The following is a 17,326-nucleotide window of genomic DNA, read 5'->3' as shown; positions in this document are numbered from 1 at the left end:
CTCTACAATCTCTTGGATAGAAGCACCTTCTATACTCATCTCCTTCCCCAAATCTACAATCAAATCCATGGCCTAGATTGAAGCGCATTTTCATCTCGCCTCCTCCATTAGATCTTTGTTTTGATAAAGGGTGGATATTTGATCCCTCCATCCTTTGATGGTATCCCTTAGATCTTCCCCTTGATCTAATGGCTCTACCTCAAATGTGAATGTATCCCCTGGATTCGAGATCCGATCAAGGGCTACAAGCGAAGATCATGGGACCAAACTCTGGGTTAGAGGTCTCCACACCCTTAAATGCTTTTCTCAACTTCAATATAGCATTACCCATATCGTAAGGTACTCTCATTGGTACACCTAAAATTGCTCTAATCCGTTCAAATTAGAAAACACCAATTGGAGGCTCTTTTGAGACCCCATTCCTCCCCTAATGATGCATAGCTTCTGAAGTTATGTTACCTAGATAATGTTTTCCCTTCTTATAGACGTGTGCGTGCCTCAATGGATACTTTTTTGAAATTTTAGCAAGCATTGCAACGTGTCCTACATGGAGATTCAAATTCATATTCGCACTTCATGGTCCCGAGTCCACTCTTCTCAATTTGGCCAACATTTGAACAAACACTGTACACACTCTAATGGCCATCTGATTGAGCATGCAAGGGTCTTTCCGGGATGCCTCTGCCAAGAGGACAACCTTTCTCACGAAGTGGAGTGGCTCTCCTTTTTCTTGGAGTCCACCACAAGTTTGAGGTGGCGGTTTCAACCTCAACCTTGCTGTTTTGCAGGCTCTTCTTGATGAGCAAGCTCTTGACCCACTCAAGTTATTTTGTTATTCATGATATGCATGACATACTTTTGTCATGAGCATTTGCTCTTAGGACTTCTTTCATACTTAATAGAAGACTTTTCATTGATAAGTTTTTTAAAGAAAAATAGTAATCGAATTCATGATTTCTCCTTATGAGACCCTTTTTTAGCCCAAAACTCTCCTAATGTGATGTTCTCTAAACAAGGAAAAAGTTAATACTATGTGGATTCGCACAAGAGTACTTGAATTAAACAATTGAGATTGGTTTTAAACACCGATAGACAATTGGAGTAGTCAACACATGCTTGCATCAATCCTTATAAAAAACATATACAAGAATGACATTCATCAATGTTCAAAGCAACACAAATGGTCCCTTGGCTTTTTATGAATAAACATCCCATATTCTTTGGATTTAAACTTGTAGGTACCTTTCCTTTGTCTTTTTATGCACCAACCTCCTGTATTCTTGCAATTTCCCCAACAATAAAGGAAGCAGCCTAGCTTTCCCAAATAATCTTATAGACCTTGTCCCAGCTTGTCTCTTTAATCAGCCAATGGTTGTTTTGTTGAACAATTCTGATGTCAAATTAGCTGTAAATGCAGGAATGGAATTGAACTTCTGCAAATAAACATCCACCTGTCAAAGACACAATATACTTATTAGTACTTTTCCATTGCAATTGGGAAGGGGGGGGGGGGGGGGGGGGGTAGGGTCGCTTCTTTAAGAGTCGAATTATGATAGGTCTAGAGCCTCACCACAAAAAAATACACCAAACCTAGTAAGCCACCATGATGGAGATGCTTTGATTTTGAAAAAAAAATAATCTGCTACAATAGAAATGAAAGATGTAAATGTGACATTGAAACTTGCAAACGCAATGAATATTCCCATCCTTGGATGTCTCATGTCATGTGATATGGCACTATGAATGTGCCACATGCATGACAAAGGGCATGAGGACCACATTCATCTTCCCAAGTCAAATAGTGATGGCTATTTAATCTTAAATTCTATGCGTGTCACATTTATGAGTCTAATATATTGCCTTTTGATGTCAAAGAAGACTTGCTAGCGATGGAGATGTAAGAGATCTCATCATTATTGCATGATTTGCTAGAGATGTAAGAGATCTCATCATTATTGCATGATTTGCTAGATTCTATTCCTCTTCTTCCATTCGTGTCTTTGGAGTTTTCAAGGACACGCAAGGACAACAACAATGCTCTAACAAGGACACGCAAGGACAACAACAATGCTCTAACGAGGGGACACATGTTCATACTCCACACTCTTACTTGGAGGGGGAAAAGGTACAGACTTTGCTAAAACAAGCAGAATCGTTGACAAGATGGTACACTGAACATTCAAAGCTCCATTATTCTACAACAAATTTGTCACATAAACTTTTCCTCTGCTATTAAACAAAACTTGAATGAAACAAACTAAAAAATCCATAAACGTGATCACATTACATCCCATCTTTGCTTGACTTCACCAACATTGCCATGAACTTTAACTAATGACTCAATTAAGAAGTCCTATAGCTGATACACTGATATTTGTCCTTTAGTAATATGGATTAAAAGCTTACCATCCTTACAATTTCAGGAGAAGATGTATATTCATTTGCCTGCAACCCAAACAGTTGATAACAGTCACAATCATGTAGATTATAACACAAGAAAGAACTTGCCTCAAATCCTTGCTAAAAGCTCAAAATGTTTTACCACCAAGTTCATCCGATTGGATTCAAACTGAAATTCTAGCTTCTCCTCGTCATTTTGTGCGTAAATAGACTGGAGAGTAAAGAATGTGACTGTCATGCCAGTTGTTTCATGCTGTCCTACGTTCATCTGAACCTGGTAATAGGAAAGGAAATTTTTTTGATTAAACATGCAATGCACAAAACTAGCAAATTAGAGTTGACGAAATGTCTCATCAAGCTACACATGATAAAAGAACAAGAATAAGATTAAAAAAGTGTAGAAGAGGGGGTAGGGGCAGATTAGAGAAAGGGGATAGAAGAGCACAAGGGAGAGAGGAGGGGGAGGGAGATGGGGTAGGAAAGATAGAAAGAAAGAACCAAAGAAAGATCTATTAACGTTTGCAGAAGACCTCATGGGATTGGAAGACAATACCAGCACCAAAGAGTGACTTACTACATTTGGATACCTAAAGAATTGAGGGAGTACACAGGGCTGGCTCGTCTCAAGTTATAATAGGGCATAGCTACACTTATCATAAAGTGGCCTTTATAACATCAGCTTAAGACTGAGAGTCTTTGGGTTTGGATTTGAAGTCCCTAATCAATGCTTGCCCATCTGCTTGCCTTCCGTGCTTCCTTTACCTTGGTGAATTCACTGTTTCTTTGTTTGAGCTGGATCAGAGTGAGCTCCTCAGATATCCAAATCTTTATACCATTCAACTTATGTGTTTGTTTGAGAATCTTGACTCTTGCTACCTTCCCTCTGCAATAGATCTGTGCTTGTGTGATAGTTTCACAGATATTGCAGATATCATTTTCATCCCATTCAACTTGCAGTACTTCCTTCTTCAAACATATGATTATATCTTCAATGCTTTTCTCCTCGTCATCATGAAGGCAGCCTTGTTTGAGTCCCCCAATGCGTAAGATCATCTTGTTGCGTGCTCTAGCTTCCTGCTCTTTTACTTCCACATAAAGGTCCGCTCTATTGACTTTGTTACTCGCATCAACAACTATTTCTTGCTTGATTGAGCTCATGTGAGTGGTAATTATATCCGTAATAGTGGAGATAAGTATCCGTGCCGGTGGAGATGCATTACATTTGCGTACAACCTATGCAATAGGACAGGCGGACAGAGGATATCATGAGCACCATTGGAGTCAAACAAGGTTGCCCCTTCTCACCAACCTTGTTTGGCCTCTACATAGATGAGCTTCAGACCTTTATTGGGACAGTAGGACAGTTTCCTTGCTCCAGATTCTCCTATACACAGATGGCCTGGTCTTGCTCTCTTCCTCAGTAGAGGGTTTCCAGCGACACTTAAGCGCACTTCATACCTTCTATGAGACACATGATCTGAAGGTCAACCTTGGCAAAACCAAGGTCATGATCTTCAACACGTCTCGGGCCGCCATGCACAAGGGAGTAGTTCACCCTACCGGGGCTGCCGGTGGAGGTAGTTGCATCCTACACTTAGTTGGGGGTCATTTTCTCCGGCCCGATCTACACGATGCGACCAACATTACATGCCCGTTTGAGTAGACGGTACGTTGCACTAGGACTCAAGAGGCAATGTTTTCATTCTCACTTCCAAGATGCCCTGACCAAAACCCTTTTCTTCGACTCTTTGGTCCAACCTACAGGCATGTATGGCAGCCCTTGTTGGGGGGCAGACCTCTCAAATGAGAGGCTTCATGTCCTCATGCTTTCACGGATGATCTGCAGTAAGCCCTCACTCCCACATTAGATAATCATGGCTGAGTTTGGAGCATCCCACTACAGCTCGATGTGGCGTTTCAAGTTATCACACATCTCTATTGCATTAGATAATGTGGCTCCTACACCACAGGGTGACGTAGGCTTCCTTGGTTGGCCTTGTCCTCAGGCATGGCACTAGTGATAGACGGAGACCAAAGATGTTGGTGTACACGCAATTGCAGATGGTTAGAGATTTGGGGCTACATATTGACAGGGTACCTCCCTTCCAGTACAACGTCAAGACCCCTTCCATCCTGCTTACATATCACAAGGTGAATCAAGTCATCTGAGAGGATCTTTTATAGCTACACACATTGAAGACTTCGTTAGCACCTCAGGAGCTTCATGCAGGATGGTCGCATGCTAAGATAGAGGTTACACATTCGTTGGGCACAGTGGGACAACGGCGCCCAACTCGATCTTTCAAGACGTGGACGAGGCTCCCGGCTGATGCAGAGGTACGATTAGAGACCCTCTCACATCTTTGAGGCGCGGGCCCAAGGATGGCAAAGATTGAGGCAACTATCCTAGAGTCTTGGTGGACGGGCCTTCAGAGTTTCACACCAGCACAGTGGTTGGGCCAATTCTCAAGGGCAGGGGTATCTCTTCAGATTCAGCTATGCCCCCTCCCTCCCATTCTCAGCTGAGATCGGTTCTATAGTGTGGGTCTAGGTGGACTCTTGCAATCTGTGACAGATGGAGATCTGGGGATGGATGTAGCCTTGGATCATTTAGGGTGGCAGAGGATCAGAGTAGTGGGCCGTCTGGGCAATTGACCCCTCTTGCATCTCAGATCTGGATGTAGCACGCTGGTGCTTATGGTTATGGGAGGGTCGTCCCCTCAGTGAGGTATAGTGGGACCCATGCGAGTGGTTCTAGCCATCTAGAGTAGGCCACTCAGAGAGTGTAGAGGAGGTGTCCTTCTTCTCTTATACTATACGCATAAGACACCACTTGCAGTTGGAGGCGGTAGCCTGGACTTCGTCGAGAGAGAGGCATTGGGCAGCGTAGTAGGTACCTCGAGAGGTGAGATCCAAGTTCTGGACACGCCTCTGGTCCAGTCTTCGACCGCGGAAGATCTCCTACTTATTTTAGATGATAGCGCATGGAGGTCTTCCTGTTGGCCCTTGGTTAGAGAAGATGTGGGTGGATGGTAGCTGCCATAGATGCACGATTGGGGCTTTGGAGACGATCCCCCACTGCCTTTGGAGCTGCCCGACAACACAGAGGATATGGCAAGGAGCGCTTCGCGGATCGTGGCGAGGCTTCAGTGCCCGCAGAGAGACTTCACGTGGGGCATGGCTGCTTGGTTGTCAGTGGCCATGCCTTTCCCATTGACGTGGTCTCTCCAGCATACAGGATACATGACATGTGCATTCACAGCATTGAGTTTCATGAGGCGACCCCTCCCACTAGTCATCAAGCTCTTGCTTCGACGGAGGACAGTGTGTGGGAGATAGTAGCCAGCATCACGGCATGGAACATCTAGGTTGCTCACTGCTGCAGCTAAGTTATGGGCCAACACCATGTTCCACCATTGGCCACCTTGGTAGCCATCTGGCAGGATATCAACTTCATGCTTCGCGCCATTTGGGAGCGAGGCTCTCGAGGTTCTCGAGCTACCGTCGCATGGCAAGAACGTTTCTGCAAGGCTTGGCTTGCAAGTGTTTTCTACGACATCACCCCGAGAGGGATCAGATGGTTGTATAGTCCGCCACCTTGGTTGTTAGCCCTTGTTACAGAGAATCCCTAGGCAGTGAGCTGGGATCTCTGGCAACAGGAGTGTCTTTCTGACAACCAACATTTATTTTTCGTTGATTTTCACGGTTGACACCTTTATGGTATTTGCCAACTTGTATGATCGTTTTTTTACAAGCACCAATAGAAGTTCTTTTCTCTGGGGAAAAAAACAAGAGAGAGCGGTCGGGCAGAGGGCATACCCAGAGAGTTAGAGAAGCACTTCACTTTCAGATGTCCCACATACTATAAGAAGAGAGGTCGCTATCACTACCTCTTCAGAGATGTTTCGGGCCCTATCTAGCCTCCTCTCTTACCTAGATCAAATATGTTTAGTAGCTTTCATTCATGAGGTCATCCGACATAGAGAGTCACTGCTCTGAGCACCTCAGCGAGATCAGGATACACAGCTAGACCCCTCGCAGAGCAGAATCACGTAGTGCTTCTAGCCAAAGAGCACCAACCAACAAGGCTTATTGAGACAGAGGAATAGGAGGGCCCGAGCTAGATATACGACAGGCCCGACAACGGATTGAGACACATGGCACATTGGGAGACCTCCCCTCTATGCTCACTAGACCAAATATACGACCCACAAGGGTGACGGTGGCGCTTATCTGCCGTAGATCCATTACTAGGAGACCACAAGGGCCACACATGCCGACACCCGCACAATGTCCCATCATAGGTTTTATACTACCACAGCAACTCACATGACAACGCCCCCCTCTCAGGGTTGACACCTCGCCTCAGAGAGAATTTTCTCACTATACCTTAGTGCCATTATATTCATGATTATAGGCTTTTTGCTCTTTTCTTTTTGTACTCTCATCATGGATGTTGATGCCCGCTTAGCAGCTCCACCCCTCAGATCATTGTATCAAGTTTCTTTTAGTCTCATAGACCCTTTCGTCTTCAAAGACTTTTAATACAATTTCTTTCTTTCTTTCTTTCACAAATGCAGGAATAGCAAGAGTGGACACTTACATGAGGGCCACAAACATATCCTCTCTCTTTATCGTAGGAAGAGAGACCACGGCAGTGACAATAGCAATTGTTAGACAACAGGCCACATCATGAAGACTACAGAGGACAAGTAATGGACCTGGATAGGTCGAGCGAGAACAATGTTCTATCACTTATTTCTCTCTTGACAACAACCTTCGCCAGACCCCTGAGCCACTATCAGACGAGGTCCTCTTCTCTCTCCTAAGTCATCCCGTCATGTTGGTCCCATAGACAGCATACATGGGTCCAGCCACTCAAGGTCAAGTGACCTATTGAAAGACAATTAGGGTATTGTCCTTGGTATTTGCTTCCCCCATTGTGGGTTTCTCTTGCAGCGATAGTGCGATGTACTCCTTTTATTTCTCGTCACAGGCATCAGCCTTCGGTAGGGGTGCCCCCACCCTTAGGTTTCATTGTATCTGGTTTCTTTTCAATCTCATAGACCCTTTGGTCTTTTGTAGACATTAACAAAAAAAAAAGCTATCCCAAAAAGGGAGAGCTATAATACATCAAGAGAAAATCTCACTGTAGGACAAATATACATCATCATCAAAGACACGAGATTGTGAGAGAATAGATCGAATGGTGCAATCTATTCTCTCTCATTCACTTTTTTGGTGAATTCTTATATTTCTGTGTGGAAAACCTCAAAAGAGATAAAAACCCACCAATAAGTACAAGGAAAAAATTTAGAAGTAAAGCCTCAAAGCAAAAGTCATGAGGCAGCCAAGTAAAAAGTTACATATCAAAGCTGGAGGAGGATCAAACACAGCATCCTCCAGCTTCAAATTATTGCTCTGTAAAAACTAATGCAGTTATGAAACCACACCATCAATAAAAACAAGCTATTTTTTGCCCTTGTGATTCTTCTTGATATAGGCTGGCACCCGAAATTTCTGAATCATAGGGTCAAAACCTGTTGTAACATGGGATGAAAAGATTCCAGTAAAAAAGGCACTTCTGCATCCTGAACAGAAGAAGACTCTGGCACATGCATCAAAGGCAAAGGGGCTAAATCAACATCTGTATTCTCCGATGAAGGAGCTGCATATGATAAAGCAGGACTCAGCATTTCAGATTCACTCTGAGGATCAACTTGAGAAAGAGCAGGGGCAGCATCCTGTAAAATCCCCTCTGCAAGGGGCACAACCATATCCTGAGGAGGAGGAGGCTGAAGATGCTCAACAGGAGTCAAATCCTGAACTTCTTCTGCAAGAGAAAGAGTGGCCTGTGATTTTTCTACCTTCCTCCAGTAATGCTTTGGAGCAGTAAAAGAAGGCTTATCCAACAAAGCCTTAGCAGAAACCGGAGGAGAGGGAAGAGTAAACTTCACAGCTGAAGGAGCAGCAGGAGGAGTGGTCATGGAAGTAGAAGGGCAGGCACGTGCAAAATGACCAACCTGACGACACCGATAACAAGTTGTAGGAAAAGAAGCGAAATGTAGCCTGATGCGCATCGGATCAGCAAAGCCCAAATGAAGATCCAGAGTAGATGGCATAGGCTGCATTATATCCCATAAGATATAGAGCCGAACATCACGGGTAGCCTGCAAAAACTCTGGTCTCAAAACGTGGAGAGGCCTCCCCAAAAGTGCAGCAAAAGTTGACAGATGCTGAAGAAGAGGCACAGACAGCGCTTTGAGGGTAATCCAAACCGGACAGTGGGTCAGAAGAGAGGCAGACGGATCAAATAGGGGATCCCAGAGCATCACATAAGCCAAAAAACTAGCTCCAAGAACACTAGCACAACTGACAAGGCGCTCTACCACATCAGTCGAAGAGCAGTGGGCATAGTAAAATCCTTTTCCCAGAAAGACAAAGGAAGAGACACAATGTGGACCCACTGCAACATCAGCCCAATGACGAAGATGAGCTGAAGATAAAACCCTAGCCATAAAATAGAGGCAGACTCCCAATTGCTAAGCTTGACGAAGACCGGAGATCAAAAGGGCAGAATCCAAGGCACGAACAAGCGGGGAACCCGATAAAGGAGCTTCTGTGACAGAGGCAGAGCATAATTGGTGAAGAAGATCCAACTGGAGGGAAGAAGGATGATCGGAAACATCCAGCTTTGCCGAATTGATTGAAGGCGAGGCAAACAGACCACCATGCTTCTGCCGAAGAAAAACACGAGTAGGAGTAGAGGAAGAAGGAGGGGCTGAGGAAGAAAAAACAAAAAAAACAGGTGTTGGAGCAGCAGGAAGGGAGGAGGAAGATGACACCGAGGGCTGCAACACCGGTACGGAAGGCCAAAAGACGCTCATTTTCAAGCGGTACAAACAAAAAGTTCTGGACAGGCTGGAAAACCTGTGTAGAGGAAGCAAACGAAGCAGTTCCAGAAAACGCAGGGACAGATGGAGACTGTACAACCTGTACGAACGGCCGCACAGTAGGGTTTCCAGAAGGATATGGCATAGGAAGGCTGCTGCAAGCCAGTGGCTGTCGGAAAAAGTCCCGAGGGCTGTACGGAGGGTGCAGGAGAGGCAGCAACCTGTACGGACTATGTGAAGAGACCAGATGAAGGGCGCCATTGAACGAAACAGGGCTGGGACTGTACAAACGGGTGCGAGAAGGAAGCAGTAAGCTGTACGGAAGGTACAGATGGGGCTGGGAGGTGAACAAAGGATGACGGAAGAAAAACAGAGAGGAACCGAGGGTTGACTAGGGCTACGGGAGCTCCAGAGCTCTCCATGGCACCCCACACACACACTTTTTGGTGAGAAGAATATTTTATTGCTGTGAAATAAGTACATTCATAGGTACTCCAAAAACAGAGTAACAAGTAGGACTCGTAAGAGGAAAACCTGTTGCCGAAGAGGGACTTTATAATACCAAAGGAGACGTTAGGACACATGCATTATGGCAGCTTGATGACACTTCAAAAACATGCTATGGTTGATGCATTGCCTCCTCTTAAAACACCTCCTCCACATGCCTGTGAAGGGTGCATTCTTGGTAAAATGCACAGATTTCCTTTCAAGAAGGATGGATCAGTAAAAGCTGTTCGAAAATTACAGCTTATTCATAGTGATGTCTGTGGTCCCATGAGGACTCCATCATTGGGTGGTCATATTTACTTTGTCACTTTTATAGATGACTACTCTAACTACACTTGGGTTTATGGGCTGAAACGCAAAGCAGAAGTGTTTATGGTTTTCAAACACTTTGCAGCCATGGTTGAGAATGAATCAGGACTCAAGATACAGACATTACGCACAGATAGAGGAGGGGAGTATTTGTCTACAGATTTTGATGCATTTTTGAAAGACAAGGGCATTGCACATCAACTTACAGTGAGGGTAACCCCTCAGCAAAATGGCAAAGCTGAGAGGAAAAATCGTACTCTTATGGAGATGGATAGATGCATGCTAAAAAGCAAAAAATTGCCTCACAAATTTGGCTTGAAGGTCTCATGTGTGCCAATTATGTTTTGAATCGGGCTCCCACAAAAGCTTTGAAGACCAAGACTCCCTATGAAGTTTGGAAAGGGAGAAAGCCTTCTGTGGATCATTTTCGTGTTTTTGGATACCTCGCATATGCTCATGTGCCCGTTGAGTTTCGGCATAAGTTGTCTAATAAGGCAATCAAATGCATTTTTGTTGGGTACAGTGCAGAGAGCAAGGGCTACCGTCTCTACAATCCTGTCACACGCAAGATTATTGTCAGTAGAGATGTTATATTTTCAGAAAATTCAGCTCATACTCAAGCTGAATTTGATATGCCTACTTCTTCCGATGATGTCTTTGAGGGATTACTACCCATTGCCTTCGGTTCCCCTGCTGATATATCTGATGCAAATCACAATTTACAGATACCTCCACATGCTCCGATTCAGCCACAGGATGTCTTACCACTTCCACAAGCAGTGGAAGAGGTTGTTCAGCAAGAAACTGCAGATATACATGCAGCAAAAACAGTTCCAAATTGGTTGTTACAAACTCTCAGGGAGAGTAAAATTGATGCTCCATTACCTGGCAGAACTCGTAGTGCAGTAAGACATGGGGGGGGAGCTCTTTCAGTTAAATCAGCTTATGTAGATACTCTTCTTGATGAGTAGGAACCTGAGACATTTGAAGAAGCACTGGATAATGTGCATTGGATGAATGCCATGCACAATGAATTGCAGTCCATTCAGAAAAATCAGACATGGGAAGTTGTGGATTTGCCACCAGGTAAACATGCCATAGGTACACGGTGGGTTTTCAAAGTCAAAAGAAAGCCAGATGGGTCCATTGATCGGTACCAGGCAAGGCTGGCTGCAGAAGGATATGCTCAAAAAAAGGGCATAGACTATGAGGAGACTTTTGCTCTTACATCCATAATGACAACCATCCGGTTAGTTATAGCCATGGCTGCAAATTTTGAATGGAATGTTCATCAGTTGGACATTAAAATAGCTTTCCTTAATGGAGACTTGTTGGAAGAGGTTTATGTCAAACAACCTCCTAGCTTTGAAATTTCAAGAAATGCACATCAAGTATGCAAGCTGAATAAAGCTTTGTATGGGCTGAAACAAGCCCCACATGCATGGTATGCCAAAATTCATGCCTTTCTGACCAGCAAGGGGTTGCACAACAGTCCAACTGAAAGCACCCTCTACATCAAGAAGGATGGGGGGGATATTTTAGTCATCATTCTTTATGTAGATGACTTACTGTTCACAGGGTCAAATGAAGATAATATTGCAGATTTTAAAGCTGAATTGCAGACCACTTTTGACATGTCAGATTTGGGGCTGCTACACTTTTATTTGGGGATCCAGTTCACTCAAGAGCAAAGTGGCATCGGTATGTCTCAATGCAAGTATGTGCAAAAACTCTTGGACAGATTCAACATGCAGGATTGTAAGCCCATAGCTACTCCCATGGAGCCGGGGCTGAAGTTTACAATGCATGAAGCAGGTGAATCAATTGATGTCACACTCTATAGTCAGGCTCTTGGATGCCTCATTTATCTCTGCAATACACGACCTGACATTCAGTTTGCAGTTTCTCAGGTGAGCAGATATATGCACAGCCCAAAGACTATGCATTGGCAGGTTGTAAAACACATCTTCCGTTATTTGCAAGGTACCAAGTCTTTTGGCTTGATGTTTCCCAGGGGGGGTGACTTGCAGATGCATGCCTACAGTGACTCAGATTGGGCTGGAGATTATGACACTAGGCCGTCCACAAGTGGCAATTGTTTCTTTCTGGGGAAAGCTTGTATTTCTTGGTTGAGCAAGAAACAATCTACAGTGGCTACCTCTTCATGTGAAGCTGAGTATAGGGCAGCTTTCACAGCTACAGTTGAATGTGTTTGGCTGCGTCGTTTATTTGCTGATCTTCATCTTTCATTGGAGGGTCCTCCTCCAATTCTCACTGATAGTCAGAGTGCTATTGCAGTGGCAAAGAATCGTGTGTTTCATGCTCGCAGGAAGCACATTGAGGTTCACTATCACTACGTCAGAGAGAAGTTGCATGCAGGAGAGATCAGCATGATCTATGTGTCAACACATGACAATGTTGCAGACATTTTTACCAAAGCACTTCCACGTGAAAAGTTTGAGGCATTTCGCAGTGCCCTGAACTTATCTCCTTTTGGTGATTGATCATTTCCTTGTACATGACATTGGCACTGCAGGGGGGTGTTAGAATTATTGTTTTAATTTAGCAGTGACCAATGTAATGTAATAAGTAGGTTAGGGGCACTTTTCCCTCATTTTAGAGGTTTTTTCCCCTAACCACAGTTAGTTCACTAACTACGGTTAGTGAAGGATAAGGTTTTGTCACTTAGACAAAACCTATCCCACTCTTCAGTTGTATCACACTCTTCTATTGCAACTATTGCTTTCAGCTCTCACTCTCCTACTCACACATATGCCACGCCCCACATCCTACACCCTCTTCACTAAGGAAGGAGTGAAGGATGCCGTAATGAAACTTCATAATGGTCGAGCGAAGGATCATGAGGGGCTATGCATTGAGTTCATTGCATATGGGATTAATCTCCTAGCCCCGAACTTAGCAAAGCTCTTTAATGAAGCTGTTTGCTTGGGGTTTCCACGCACTAACATTATTTCACCCATCCACAAGGCAAGGGATCCCATGAGCCCACGGAAAATTACAAGACCATTATGATTGGGCATGTCATGTCCAAGATTTATGCATCAGTGCTTGATTCTGAGATCAATCGATTTGCAGAGTGTCGAGGACTTAGAGCAGCAAGACAGGCTGGATTCCGCCGTGATCATGGAATCTTGGATCACGTTCTCATGCTTAGGTGTATCATCGAGGAGAAGCAGAGGGTTTACTGTTGCTTTGTGGATTTCCGCAAAGCATTTGATATGGTTCCGAGAGCTTGCCTCCTCCGATGCCTACAAGATTTAGGTTATGACCAAGAGATCATTTGGGTTGTCATGGGAGAGTCTCTAGCAGAGTCCAGATAGGGTCTGGGTAGACAGACGAGATCATGAGCACTATTGGGGTGAAACAAGGGTGTCCTTTATCACCTACCTTGTTTGGCCTCTACATTGACGGAGCTTGAGATAGTGATGCAAACACAGGGGGCGATGGATGCTCTCTTGCTAGCACACTGATCCGGATATTGCTATATGCAGATGACGTGGCACTTTTGTCTTCCTCAACAGAGGGGCTCCAGAGACACCTTGCACTACAATTTTTTTGTGAGTGTCATGATCTGAAGATCAACCTTGGTAAAACCAAGGTTATGATCTTCAATACATCTCGAGCCGTCATGCATCAGGAGTAGCTCACGTTTGATGGGTCACCTGTTGAGATAGTTTCGTCATTTACGTATCTTGGGGTTGTCTTCTCCGGACCCATCTTCACTATGAGACCCGCGATGCAAGCCCGCCTAGGCAGGGGATACGAGAGGTAGTGGTTCCGCTCGTACCACGGACCAAGGGGATGCTTTTTGACTCCTTGGTCTGCCCAACGGGGATGTATGGCAGCCCTTGCTGGGGGCCAGACTTATCAAATATAGAGTGGGCTTGTGTGGACCGCCTACAGGTTCCCATGCTATCACGGATGATTCACAATAAGCCATCCGTTTCTCACCAGATCATTTAGGCTGAGTTTGGGTCATCCTTGTTACAGCAAGATGCAGCATTTCAAGTCATCACGTATCTGTATCGAGTCAGGGAGGACAGGGATTACACTTCTAGGCGCAACAGACTACCATGGCTAGCATTGTCCTCCTCCATGGCACTTTTAGCAAGAGGTGACCAGAGATGTTGGTATGCACGCACAGAGAGATGGTTTGAGCGACTAGGGCTCCACATGGATAGACTCCCTCCTTTCCGGTACAGTATGGACACTATGTTTTCTCCCCTCCTGTCACACGAGGTCAACCAGGTCATCCGTGCGGATCTCTTACATCTACACACATTCCGGACCTGGCTGGGACGGAGCGAGCTTCTTGTGAAGCTCAGCTTCTACAGAGATCACTGCTTGCATATCACACAAGAGGGTTTCATTCACCCACCAAGATACACACAGATCCACTTACCCCACTCACTGAGGATCTGTATTGGGAAGTTTCGGGTCTCTTCACATAGACTTCGTATCGAGAGTGGCAGAGCAGAGGGCCTACCCAGGGAGAGGCGCATATGCACATTATGTGACATATAGTAGGTTGAGACGGAGGAGCAGTTCATCTTCAAGTGTCCTATTTACTATGAGATCTGAGGGCATTTCTACTGCCTCTTCAGAGATAGGTCTGGGGTTTTGTCCCGATTCCTCTCCTATCCAGACCAGAGATGCTTGGCGGCCTTCATTCATGAGGCAGTCAGGCACCACGAGAGGCTACTTCGATCACGCAGACAAAAGCAGACTTCTTCTTTGGCAGATTCCTCTCAAAGCTCTATCATGGAGTTCTTCTTGCCAAATCACACGGACTCCCACAATACGAGGCCTCGACATGATAGTGACCCAGAGTCAGTGACTCAATAGCTCAGACAAAGGGTTGACGCACAGATTACACTTGGGGATATCCCCTCTTTGTTCAGGGTCGGAGCCCGGCCGACATGGGTTACTATAACCCTTGTTAGACGCCGAGCTATGACCAGGAGATGTGACCGTGAGCAGCCTACAACACTTTGCCGATTTCATGCCTCCATTGCCTCATCCACCCTGATGTCCTGTTGATGATGATTATGATGATGATGATGATGATGATGATGAGATTGAGATGTAGTCGACCACTGACATGACTATGTTGTACTTAGTACTATCATTTTGCATTATGCATTGGTGTGGATGCTCGTTTAGTAGCTCCACCCTCATAGTTCATTTGTACCAAGATTTTCAGTCTCATAGACCCATCGGTCTTCCAAAGACTTTAATAAACTTTCTTTCTTTCTTTCTACAAGTGTATTATTGCACTCACTCACACATGCACATGCAATGCACAAGCAGCACACGCCAGCACACGCCCTCACACACAGTCACACTCACGCTCGTGCTCGTGCCCACTGATATGTGCGCGTGCGCATACATATGCAAACACCTGCAATAAAGAAAGAGAGCTAAGTCCTCTGAGGCAATCGGCCATAGAAAGCAGAATGAAACATCTGAAATTTCAGAGATGACTGGTGATTTCCTGAAAAGTAATTTGCAGGTTACTATGGTTTAATTCAGAAACATCCAAATAGAAAAAGTCTTACCGTATATCCAAACAATAAGCAACATGCCTGCCTGAACACAGATATCTTCTCTGCAAATACTTTCTTGAACCTATAGAAAGACAAATAGTAGAGCACAGATACAAGCTTAAGAGAGAATGGTTATAAAGAGAAGGTACAACAAAAGCTAAGAGGGAGAAAATTTCAACTAACTCATGATAAAATCAAAAGACGGTCATGTTTATCATGTTCACAACGCTCAATTAACCAAAGTAGAATATTGCAAACTTTACTCATGTGAAAATCTTTTTGCTATGGTAGACTAAGCCTGTACATGGTCATAAGAGTGGTAGCTAGACATTAGGTCCTAGGTAAGCCAACATCACAATTTGCTGAATTGGCACATCGATAGAACTACTGACAAACGTTGTCGGTGGAGAAAGCATCAACAAATCAACAAAAAGGAGTAGTGTGGAATCAAGCACAGAGAGCAATTCACAGGCCTAGCTATGATGGTCCACATGAAACAGAATTTCATGTGCAAAAATAAATGGAAAAAAAAGCAACAATTATCATCTGCAACACGCAAGAAACTCAATGTCTTCATAATTAACGATCATATTGAGGCATGCTTCATCTTCAACCCAAACCTGTAAGTTGGCCTGCGCATATAGATGATCAATTCATATATGGTGTAGTCGAATCTACAAACACAATTCAATTGTATTGGTCTTCATCTCCAAGACACAACTTGCATCAACCAAAAGGGGTAATTTTGCAACAAAGAAGAATTCCACCAAATCAAAGGCTCACAAAAATTAAGAAGAGGAAATCTGCAGAGAGGGGAGCCTCTGCTGCAGGAATTCCAACCAGAAAGACTGACGGAAATAATTCCGTCTATGGAACAACGTATTTCCAGTCGACGGAATTTGACAAAAGGCTTGAAGAAGGCTATTTTTCAGCAGAAAGCTGCAGCCAGGACTGTCAAAAAACTGCTATAGTCAAACTAATTATTTTGACTGGCTCTCCGGGTAACAAACCCTCATCATCGATTATTTCTTCTTAGGCTCTCCATTAAGGTCAATAAATAATAATTTGTAATCCACAAGCCCTCGCTAGAGGGCTTGTGAAGGCACACACCTACGGGACCTATTTTTACCCACTTGAGCCTCTACATCGGGAGCTCCTTATTGTAATTCACTGCCCGTTATCCCCTCACACTAAGAGAAGAGCACGTGTTGCTAGGAGGTAATTGCAGGATTGAGCGAGAGAATCATCACTACCTGGCAGCAAAGAAGAGAGAAATAAGGGCTCTGCCATCAGAAAAGCACACACATCACCCATTTAGTTTGTGTGTGGCACCACCAAATAAGGCACAATGAGTCACACCAATAAGTGTTCCCTTCCAAACAATGTAACCATAGATGGAACCAACTACTCATGTGGAGAATATTCTCAAAGCTCTAAAATTATGGGGCATCGTAGAAGGGACAGAACAAATAACCAAGGGACAATTTTGGGAGTTAACATGACAAGATCCAACATGTTCATGCACTCGTAACCCTGAGCATTAAAGATAATGTGGTTAGGAATTCTAAAACCCTAGCTGAAGATTGAAAATGAAGAGGCTCATCACCTTGCACGCTAACCTCCTCGAGCTGAGGTGGTGCAAAGCTTCCT

At 44.4% G+C, this 17,326-nt stretch overlaps 1 protein-coding gene across 4 annotated transcripts in view; it reads right to left on the bottom strand.

Moving 5' to 3' along the window:
* Window positions 1–1,107: 1,107 nt before the first annotated feature.
* Window positions 1,108–17,326, bottom strand: part of MAD1 (mitotic checkpoint family protein) — a 161,628-nt gene continuing 145,409 nt past the window's right edge. For all 4 annotated transcript variants that reach the window (XM_087383168.1, XM_087383169.1, XM_087383171.1 and 1 more), the window contains 4 exons: window positions 15,689–15,758; window positions 2,543–2,674; window positions 2,407–2,445; window positions 1,108–1,451 (listed from right to left, as the gene is read on the bottom strand). In XM_087383168.1, coding sequence (XP_087239294.1) covers window positions 1,362–1,451; window positions 2,407–2,445; window positions 2,543–2,674; window positions 15,689–15,758 — 331 coding nt within the window. In that variant the 3' untranslated portion in view covers window positions 1,108–1,361. The remainder of the gene's footprint in view (window positions 1,452–2,406; window positions 2,446–2,542; window positions 2,675–15,688; window positions 15,759–17,326) is intronic.

This window comes from Dipteris shenzhenensis, chromosome 12, assembly GCF_047967505.1.
Source record: "Dipteris shenzhenensis isolate YYH24624 ecotype China chromosome 12, Dip_SZ_1.0, whole genome shotgun sequence".
Lineage (NCBI taxonomy): Eukaryota > Viridiplantae > Streptophyta > Polypodiopsida > Gleicheniales > Dipteridaceae > Dipteris > Dipteris shenzhenensis.
Note: the sequence above shows the minus strand (reverse complement) of the source record. Positions and strands in the feature narration are given on the sequence as shown.